At 54.9% G+C, this 9693-nt stretch overlaps 1 protein-coding gene across 1 annotated transcript in view; it reads left to right on the top strand.

Annotated features, from left to right (window-relative positions):
* RPS6KA2 (ribosomal protein S6 kinase A2) overlaps window positions 1-9693 on the top strand; it is a 259047-nt gene that overhangs the window by 225016 nt on the left and 24338 nt on the right. The window contains exons 14-15 of the mRNA XM_081829387.1: window positions 1574-1625; window positions 7663-7912. Coding sequence (XP_081685513.1) covers window positions 1574-1625; window positions 7663-7912 — 302 coding nt within the window. The remainder of the gene's footprint in view (window positions 1-1573; window positions 1626-7662; window positions 7913-9693) is intronic.

The following is a 9693-nucleotide window of genomic DNA, read 5'->3' as shown; positions in this document are numbered from 1 at the left end:
GTGACCTCCCGCCAGGTGCACAAGCCTGGTTAAAGGACCAGGTCAACATCAGCTTGCGTTCAGGAAAGTGGACGGTGGAAGCAAAGTGCTTGCCCGTGAAATCTCTTTTTCCTTAGCTTCCTGGAATGTAGACTTATAAGGAGCTCAGTCATCCTCAACCCACAGATGGGCACCTGGAGATCTTTCTCGGTGGATTATTTCTGGTTCCATCCAGCACGGAAGCTCGGCTGTGCCTGTGGTGATGAGGCCTCAGGCCAGCCGGCTGCGTCCTAGCCCTGGAGGGCCAGCACGGCGCTGCGGGCAGGAGCCTCAGAAGCTGACCCCTGGGGGCACGGCCCTGGTGCCCCGACGGGCGCTCTGCCGCGGGTCATCCCCTCCCGCCCACAGACATCGGGGTAGGGCCGCACACCCCCTTCTGTTATCACTCGCTGTCCCATGTGTCCAGCCATGCTGTTGAACACGTTTCAGGCGCTTCCAGGACACGGACACAGAGCAGTGGCCGTGACGCCCCGGGCTTTACAACCTGGTCGGGGGAGCGAGGCAGGAATCGAAGGCTGCGCACTAGGTCACAGAGAGAAAGCAGCAGCACCGCGAAGAGAGCCGCTCAGGGGAGGGGTGGGGCATCGGAGCTGAGCCCCTCACCTGCCCCTCCCGCCCCCACGCTGGCCTCTCCACACACCTATCTGCCCAGCACATCAGCCCTCCTGTCCCCGAGTGCCCCTGTGACTCAGTTATGTCCTCCTCCTTATGGCTTTTCTGAAAAGCCAGCTCCTCGCTAATGTCTGTCCCAACCCTTCCAAACCGCAGCTCCTTGCCCAGCGCCCTGACTCCCCTGACCTTGTTCCATCCCCGGCTCCTCGTCACCGTCCAGTGTCCTGCATCACATCCCTTATTCATGGTGCTGATTAGGAGTCTCCGTCCCCTGCTACTGGAATGGAAGCCCCAAGAGGTCAGGAGTCACTGTCAATGTTGGGTAGAGACGTCCCCCGGGCCTCTGAGACAGCCAGGCTCAGAGGAGGCCCCTGACAAACAGTGAATGAGCGAGGGAGCGAGGGAGTGAACGGGACAGGCTCTCAGGGCAGGAACCCACTTCTCTCCTTCTCTCTCCGGGGTACCACAGCCCCTGCCGCCGGCAGAGATGAGAAAACAGGAGAACGGGATGGCTGGGGCCAGAGATGGGGACGGACCCTGTGACATGGGAGATCCTCGGGCTGCAGCTGGGAGGAAAGGGGAGGCCTGGCCTCACGGCTCCGGGTACCACTCAACACAGTGGCTTGGCTCGAAGGATTTGCTTGCAAGTTGCTGCAGACAGATGCTTCTCTCAGCCAAGAAGGGGCGCCCCCCGAAGAAGTGGGCATGTGGAGGAAAAGCCAAGACAGCTTTGTGAAACGCTTGGAATTTTCACAGCACGATGATGACCTTGAACACTATGCAGGTTGGGCTAACGTGCGTCCTGGAAAGCCCAGGTCTGCAGGAGCTCTGAGCAGAAGCCCGGCTTCTTTCTGCCACCCGGTGAGAGTCCAGCGGGGAGACCAGCCCCAGTGTGCATGGCTCGTCCCGTCTCTGCATTTAGGGCCAGGTTCCTGCCAGGGCAAACACGGTCACTGGATGTCTGCACCAAGAAGGTGGCGTGCTGTATTATTTCAAAGTAATCAGACTAAAATTGAGGTTGGGAAGTTTCTTTTATTGCTTTTAGCATTTAATTCCATTTTGTTTCTGAGAGAGGCCCTTCAGATTCATGGGGACCAAGTGTCTGTACTGTTGCTTCTGTATTTGCCCGAGGATGACGAGGCAGGGACAGAGGGATGGAAGGACCTCATTCCATCCCAAGCCCTGAATGAAAACAGCCAGGGAGTGGTTAAGGGAGAGGAGCTCGGAGTCACCACTTTTGTGCAAATTCACTTATTTCATAAATAGTACTTGGCGCTTGTCCGTGTCCAGGAGAGCAAGCTGGCTGTCCATGCTATGGCAACGGAACACACAGCTGTCCTCAGGTTGCTCAACGGCTGCACGAAATGTCTTGTCCAGCTACAGAAGAGGTGTGCGGCGTGGGTGTCCCGTCAGAGACCCGACACAGGCAGGAGCTGATAGGTGAGGCGACATACTCCTCGCAAAGCTCTCCTTGGGACCACAGCCTTCTCTCAGCTGCTGCAGGCCTTCCCTAGAACCAGACGAGTGACCCCCATCTCCACCCTCCCTACCCACCCGTGAGCTGCAGTCAGCCTTGGCCCCCACTCACACACTGAGCAAACAGCAGGCCCACGCTTGAGAAAGCAGACATGAAATGCGAGGCACTGACCGGCATCCAGTGCGTGATGTTACCAACCCCCTGTCCGGATGCGCCCATTCTGTTTCAGCAGCTTAGATAAGAAAACCACAGCACAGTAGCATTTGCAAAAACTATGAATACCAGAAGGCATTCCCTCTGCCGGCTGATGCTCAGAACGACCACACGAAGCCATTTCCCTGACCCATTTGATTTCTGACTGGGCGCGAACCCAGTGCCTGCCTGCCTCGGGATCCACCCTGGAAAACAGAAGGATATTTATTTCACTTTCTGCTTCCCTCTGTGACCCAAAACTGCCAGGAGAAATTTTCAGGTGACCTGCTGGAGCAGAATGAGTCCATCACAGCGCATGTGGGGTCACTGGCCCCGTCCGTCCTGCTCTGCCATTAACTTGTCTGCAAAGCCGAGCGAATAAACGTCCGCTGAGGAGCGGTTCTTCCTGAAAGCTGCTCTGTCTCACGAGCCCAATGAAAAATTACAGTTACAGCCCCAAGGCCTCGGGAGAGGGTCACGGGGAGTCCCGCACATACGCCACGTTTACTCTGCCCCGTCGCTGCATGAGAGTTCATCACCACAGGCCACGGGAACCCCCCACGCCCCGAGGAAGACCTCCCGCCCAGCCTGGTGCCCCTCGCCCTGGGACCGACACCTGCTGACCCAGGCTGGGACCTTCACTGTACCCGTTCAGGGCCCATTATCGCGACGGCTTTTATTAATGCTAGGAGCTTGTGCTTGAGTTGTTCTTTTTACATTTCTGAACCCTTCCAAGGGTACCCTCAGTGGTTACTCGGTGCTGTGGGAGGGACGCCCGGGGAAACCAAGGCACAGGACAGTGAGAAAAGAGCCCAGGGTCCGTGGGTGAACGGGCGGCATGTGCCAGAGCCCCCCCCTTGCCTGTCATGTGTACCAGCAGCAGCAGAGGGAAGTCTTGCCCACAAGACTCTGCAGAGTGGATTTTAGGGGTTCGGTTCCCAGGAGCGGTTGGCTGCTGGCCAGGATCTCAGTGTCTGTGTCAGCGGGTGAGGGAGCTCCTCCCACTGCCCAGTGGAAAGATTTCTATCAGTTTATTCCCACGTTGAATACAGCGGCAGAACTTCTTTCAAGGGGCCCAAAAGACTCTCCGTTCAGTGAATAACCGCTCCTCGGCTCTGCAGTGTTGTAAATCTAGATACTTTGGCTGGAACGGCTTTCAGCGGCGGTAACCTGTATAGACCGAGTCCTGCTGCATGGACCACGACCCATCAGATGCCCCGGGTGCACTGGGGCCATTTGAATTCTCCCTGTTACCCCTGCCAGCCTAGCATCACTCCACGTTATTTCTGCGTTGCTATTTTAGGAATAATCTATAGCTGTGCCATTTCCTAATTGGAGGATGTTAATTTTGAGATGCCTAGAGCCAGAGCTGCCTGCAGAAAGCAGATGTTAGGTCCGTGACCCCGAGCTAGAAGCAGCTTCCTATTGCATTACCCAGTCACCATTCTCAGAGTACCCCCTGGTTCTCCCCTTCGTCATCGGAAGGTCGTTGAGGTATAAATAGCCCTGGTGCACCTGCTCAGAGCCTCCGAGCACATCCTGGCCTGATGTGTAATCTGTTCCCATGTGGCCACGACTTGTGTCGTCCTAAGATCCTGCGACAAATGAGGTGATTTAAAGTGCTGCCTGGTGAATTTGATCATGAGACCCCATTCTCTTTCCATCAATGTGGGATGGATTGTTCTAGAGCCTCAGAGAGGGGAATCTAGGTCAGAATTATAATGCATCTCATCAAGCTCAAAACCTACAAGAAACGCTGCCGCCAATCGTTCTTGATTTAACCCTGTGTACGGCAGTTTACATTATAAAATGGGAAGCAAGATTACTTTTTCCCTAAAACCTCAAACCCACTCCTAGGTTTGGACACAGGGAAAGAAAGCAGGTGTAATAATAACACATTCCAAAAGTTTACCCAGTAACAGGAAGGAACTGACCAACTTTAAGACTGCATAAGGGAGCCATCCAGAGCGTGGAGGGCACCAGCGTGCCTTATGCAGCCCTTTGCTACCTGCTGGGAACCAGGATGAAACCACAGCATCCCCAGGGACTGGGAGGGTGGTGTTCCGGGGCCGCCCTTGCCCAGGCTGTGCTCATAGGCAGATCGAGACCAGGGACCAGTGTTCTGAGGACGGAGGGGCCTGTGAGGGAACTCGCCAGCCAGCAAGCCCTTGTTGGGCTCTCCCACGCTCTCCCTCCGGTCAGTTAGGATCTCCTTAGTGAGGCACAGGCTTCCAGAGGAGGTTTGAAAGGACAAGGAAAAGCAGGCGTGCACGTGCACAATGCCCAGTGAAGCTGGGGTTTTCATGCACCCTAAGCGTGCTCTATGGTGGCTGGGTTCTGTGACCGGTCCGGGGGGCATGCACCGGGCTGGGAGTGCAGTGGGAAAGAGGGAATTGGGACTCCGCACTGGGCCAACAAGCATGAGCGTCCTGGGGCGGGGGAAGCCAGGAGGTACCACATCCTCATTTGCTCCCCGAGTTATCGCTAAATACTTGAGTTGAAGGGGGCAGTAGGCTCCACCCAGATGAAGCCGCACGGCTGCTGGGGGGGCAGATGCCATTCTGATGCGTTCCTTCTCCTTACGGGTAAAGACGTGGAAAGTGGGAAGCTATGTCTCCCCAGGAGGTCAGCCTCCTGGCCTGCACCGCTGTGCTTCTCTCGGGGTGAGGAAGGGAGAAGTCTGGGGAAAGCACGTGACCCCGGGAGTCAGCTTGGTCAGAGGAGGTGCCTGTGTTTTCTTGGGCTGCTTGGATTTTCAAAGCCTTGATATCCTCCTCCATGGGGAGGGAGGGGTAGAGGGATGGCAGGACAAGGAGCAGACGTGGGCAGGTTTCTGCAGGGAGGGAAAGGGGGCTCGGGAAGTCACCTTGACCTCCCCGCCCTGCTTCTTATCAAAGCTGGTGTACAGTTATATGGGTGGTGGTCGGACGGGAAGTGAGGCTCCTGGGGTGTCCCGAGCACGGCAGAACGGTGAGCGGCGTCACGGCCTCTACCCACCTCGTGTCCGCACACGCACCCAGTCGTCACCGCCCACGCCTCCAGGTGCTGCTCCGTGTTCCATCGTGGACCAAAACCGCTTCGATTGAGAAGCCCGGGGTTAGGGAATGTTTTATCTGCAGCTGTAAGGCTGGGGGCAGGTCCTGGCCTCCTGTTCCCAGGGGTCCTGTGTTGGTGGAGCTGGGGTGAGAAGAGAGCGGAAATGTATGACCTTCAGCTCCAGGTGCAAACGCCTCGCCTCTCATTTGGATTAAGTGACAGCCAGCGCTGTGTGCATGTAAATAAACGTTCATAAAGCAGGAGCCGTGGCTCTGTGGTAGAGATCTCCGCCCTCCCCACTCCCTCTCCTCCCCCACCACTCCCTCCCTACCCCATCCCCCCAGGTAGCAAGAGAACACATGCCTGCCCAGGGAGAGGATGTGAGTTTTCCTTGAGTAGGACAGATACTGATTTAATAATGCAGCTCAAATACCACTGGAGCATCACTGGTGCGAGCAGAAAGGGTCTGAGCCCCGCAGGGCTGTGCCTCGGCCATCGGTCTTGGTAACAACTAGCATCTTAATCAGGGTGCACAGCTCGCTTGTCCTTATTCGATTTCCTCTGACAAGTGCATACATCAGGGAAGTTTATTCCTACCCCAGAGTGTGTCACTGCGGAAAGTAGCATCTTTCTATTTCTGGAAAGAGCTTATGGAGTAAATCAATTCCTAATGAAATCGATTCACCCAGGGCAAGAAATGAGCAGATAATTGAGGGTAGACATTTTCTTCTGGCGGCTCCCAGGTGCTCACCCCGAGCTCCGTCCTGTGCACGCCTGCGGCTCGTTAAACCAGGGGGGCCCGGCGGTCACCAGCCCGGACACAGCCGTTGTTCTGTCTGTCACTCCTGCCAGTTTTCCGTGGCCGCCTTGGCTTCTAGAAGGGTGTGCTCCCAGCAGGGATCAGAGCATCGCGCCCTCCTGCCGCTGCTGGACCTTCCCTCACCACGAGCCCTGCTCTAACAGGAAGCGTCAGGATGCCCAGGTCCTCCCCCGCCGGCCCTCGCTCACTCCTGACCTTGCACAACTCACCCAACCTGTCTTAGCCTGGGTTTCCTCGTCTGTAAAGTCAGGGTGATAAAATCTGCTTTTCGGTGTTATGGAGAGATTTAGAGCAGATTGGACAGGTGTCACTGAGTCTGTTTTCTGAGCCATCAGGGTCCCTGGCTCTAGACCCACTGAGCAGAAGCACCAAGAAGGGGCCTAAGGGTCCCCTCTGATCAGGCAGAACTGGGAAAACTCGTGCTAAATGGTTGCCAGACCCCCCTCCTGGTGTCCTAGCCCTGCTGCCCATGCCCCAACCCACCAGGCTCTCGGCACACTCGCCAGCGCTGCGCCTTACGTGCCCAGGGCACACTGACCAACCCAGGACTGTGACGTTCTGAAGTCCACCCCGTGGCTGCCCCACAGCCTCGGCCAGAAGTGGCACCCGGAGGCCCCCACGCCTCTCCATCACCTCCCCCACTGGCCCCAGCTTCCCCCTCCTGCCCACACCCCCTTCTTCCCCATCTGCGGCTTTACCCAGCTGGTTCCCAGGCCTGCTTCCAAACTGTCTTGTTCCTGAAGTTGACTCTCCCCAAAACAATACACTGTTGCCTTGCCTAAGAGCATTGAAAGCAACATCATCAGGTTGGAAGGCATTTTCAAGAAGGCCAGCGTCAGAGGGAAGCCGTGAGGGACGTGGAGTTTCTGTGCATCAAAGGTCAGGCCCATGACCTAAGTTCAGGGCCGCCAGGTGTGGCCGTTCTGGAGAAGTGCTGATTCTCCCCCTGGACTCGGCTCTTCTCACGGGCTCATCCACGTGCACAAACGCGTGTAAAGGAACACAAAAGCATAACTCCGCCCACTTGAGCAGAGGGCTCCGGACCCCCACATCTGGGGGTACCAGAGTAGGTGCCCAAGGGAAGTGCTTCAGCCCCCGGTCACAGGCTCTGGGGGGCCTGTGTGAGGAAGGACCTGGTTCGTTCTAGCTGGGGGCTTTCCCGGTGTCCCCCAGGCGCGGGCCCCCCACGGTGGCCAGGGCGGGGAGGAGGGCGCCAAGCAGCAGGGGCTCTTCCCTGCCATTCCCCGGGGGGTGGGAGGGGAGGGCTGGTAAGACGCGGCTGTCCTGTCAGATTTTACCTGAAAAAAATTAAAAAAAGAAAAATTCTGCCCCCAAAAAGGGTTTAAAACCTCACATTGCCCTCAATGAAGAATACTTAGCATGTATCCAGACCCTCATACCTTCAATTATGGCTTTTATATCAAATATCTTCTATAATCTCAACACATAAGAGACACTGTTTTCGGTGCATTCATACATACGTCAGCGTATACGGGGTGCCGGGCGCAGGTGCAGACCAGGGGGTGTGTGCGGAGCCTGTCTCCCCTCCCCCGCGGCCAGCCCTGCTGCTCCGCATCGTCCTCCCAGGGGCTCTGTGGCTCCTCCTCAGTGTCCTGTCTTGCTCTCCCTGCAGAAGCTGTACAGGAAGGAGATCAAGCCGCCCTTCAAACCAGCGGTGGGCAGGCCCGAGGACACCTTCCACTTTGACCCCGAGTTCACAGCACGGACACCCACAGGTGTGCACTGGCCGTGAGTGCAAGCGAACCCAGAGTCTGTCCCACTGCAGGTCCTCCTCCTCCCCGCCCGTTAGGGAGGGCGACGTAGCCAGGGGGTCTCAGGTCCAAGAATGCCTCCGTGGAGGGCACCGGTCGGTTCTGTTTGACTTTCTCGTTCTCTCTGCTCCACCTTCAAGGTTTAAGCGAGAGAACCAATTCTCAGTCCTCCTCCCGGTAACATCTGGTTTGGAATCATGCAGGGGTTCTGTGGATCCCCCTCTCCTGCTGCCTCGTGTTCTGAGCTGCGATCCGGGGACCACTTCTTTCAGGCGCGCACAAGCAGGGAGCCTCAAGACAATGGAAGTCTCTCCCGTAGTTAGAGGGTCTGGGGGAAGTCTCTCCCGTAGTTAGAGGGTCTGGGGGAAGAGGCGGGCTGTGGGCGGTGTCTGGGGCAGTGTGAACTATAGAGCTTATTCGTGCAAATGGCAAACACCTGTCGGAAATGCTCTCTCAGCTACTGGAAGTCAGCACAGCCGACGACACGTACTTTCATGAAGATCGACAGTCACTCTCGAGGTCTATCAGACTCAGGACTGGCCAGCTCCCTCTAAAAGTTACCATTTTGTGACACTGATGAGTTAATATTAATTTTTTGGCGGTATGGGAATTGTCTTGGTCTGCTTAGGCTGCCATGACAAACGACCAGCCTGGGCACCTCAATCAACAGATATTATTTCAGTTCTTGGTGAGGGCTCTCTTCCTGGCTGGCACACGGCTTCCCACGGTCTTATTCTGTGCTCAAGGAGGAAGAGCGAGATCCCTGCTGTCTCACCCTCTTCTTATATGGACACCAACACCATTGGATCAGGTCTCATGACCTCATTTAACCTTCACGACTTCCCGAAAGACCCCATCTCCAAAGACAGTCACATGGAGAGCTAGAGCTTTAAACTACAAATTTTGGGGGACCACGGTCAGTCCAGTCCGTAGAGTAGAGTATGTTATATAATGGTGTTATGTGAAAAAAAAAGGGGGGGGAAGAAATCTCCTGTCTACGGGGGTTCTTACTACTTTTGAATCTGAAATTTCCTATGATTTTTAAGGATAATCGTGAAACAAATAGATGGTCAAATACAAAGCACTATGTGAAGAAACTTGGAAGAAAGAATCTACTTTGTTCCCTTTGAGTTAGGCTGTGGGTGCTGGGAAATAAATCTCCACCGTGCTAGACTAGAGAAGCTTAATTAAAACCCAGAAGTCTCCACTGGGTAGTTTTTAGAATCTGAAAAGGTAGGTGGCATAAATAGAATTTAACATGCTTGAGAATCATCCGGGAGATGCTGATTTTCGGCACAGTACTTAAAAAGCAGACACATGAGTTGGATAAAAGAAAATTTAAAACTTTGATGATCCCATGACTAGTGTCTGACTAGTATGTTTGAGGGGTTTTTAAATCTTGGACGGGCACCTCTCACCAGTCAGCATGCTCCAGTGGGCAGCTGATTTGTGCGTGTCCAGGGGATAGAAACCAGCTTTAGCGTTGGCTTAAGTTTAAAAAAAAAAAAAAAAAGACCATAACCCACCGCAAGGCATTCCCACTCTGCATCCAGAAATCTCACATATAGGATATGGATTATCCACTGTTTCAGAATCCCCTTGCTATAACTACCCTTTAACAGAACCATGCACTGAGCTCGTGTGCTTAGAAAATTCTACCTTTGTTAATATATAAATGTAGAGAGAATGATTTTTCTGTGTCCTTAGCACTTCAGTTACTACCCAGCACAAAAGCAAACTGTATG

The sequence above is a fragment of the Leptonychotes weddellii genome, chromosome 8 (genome assembly GCF_054177405.1).
Source record: "Leptonychotes weddellii isolate Sample4059 chromosome 8, ASM5417740v2, whole genome shotgun sequence".
NCBI classification, from domain to species: domain Eukaryota; kingdom Metazoa; phylum Chordata; class Mammalia; order Carnivora; family Phocidae; genus Leptonychotes; species Leptonychotes weddellii.
The sequence above is the reverse complement of the archived record's forward strand: the minus strand, read 5'-3'. Positions and strand labels throughout refer to the sequence as shown.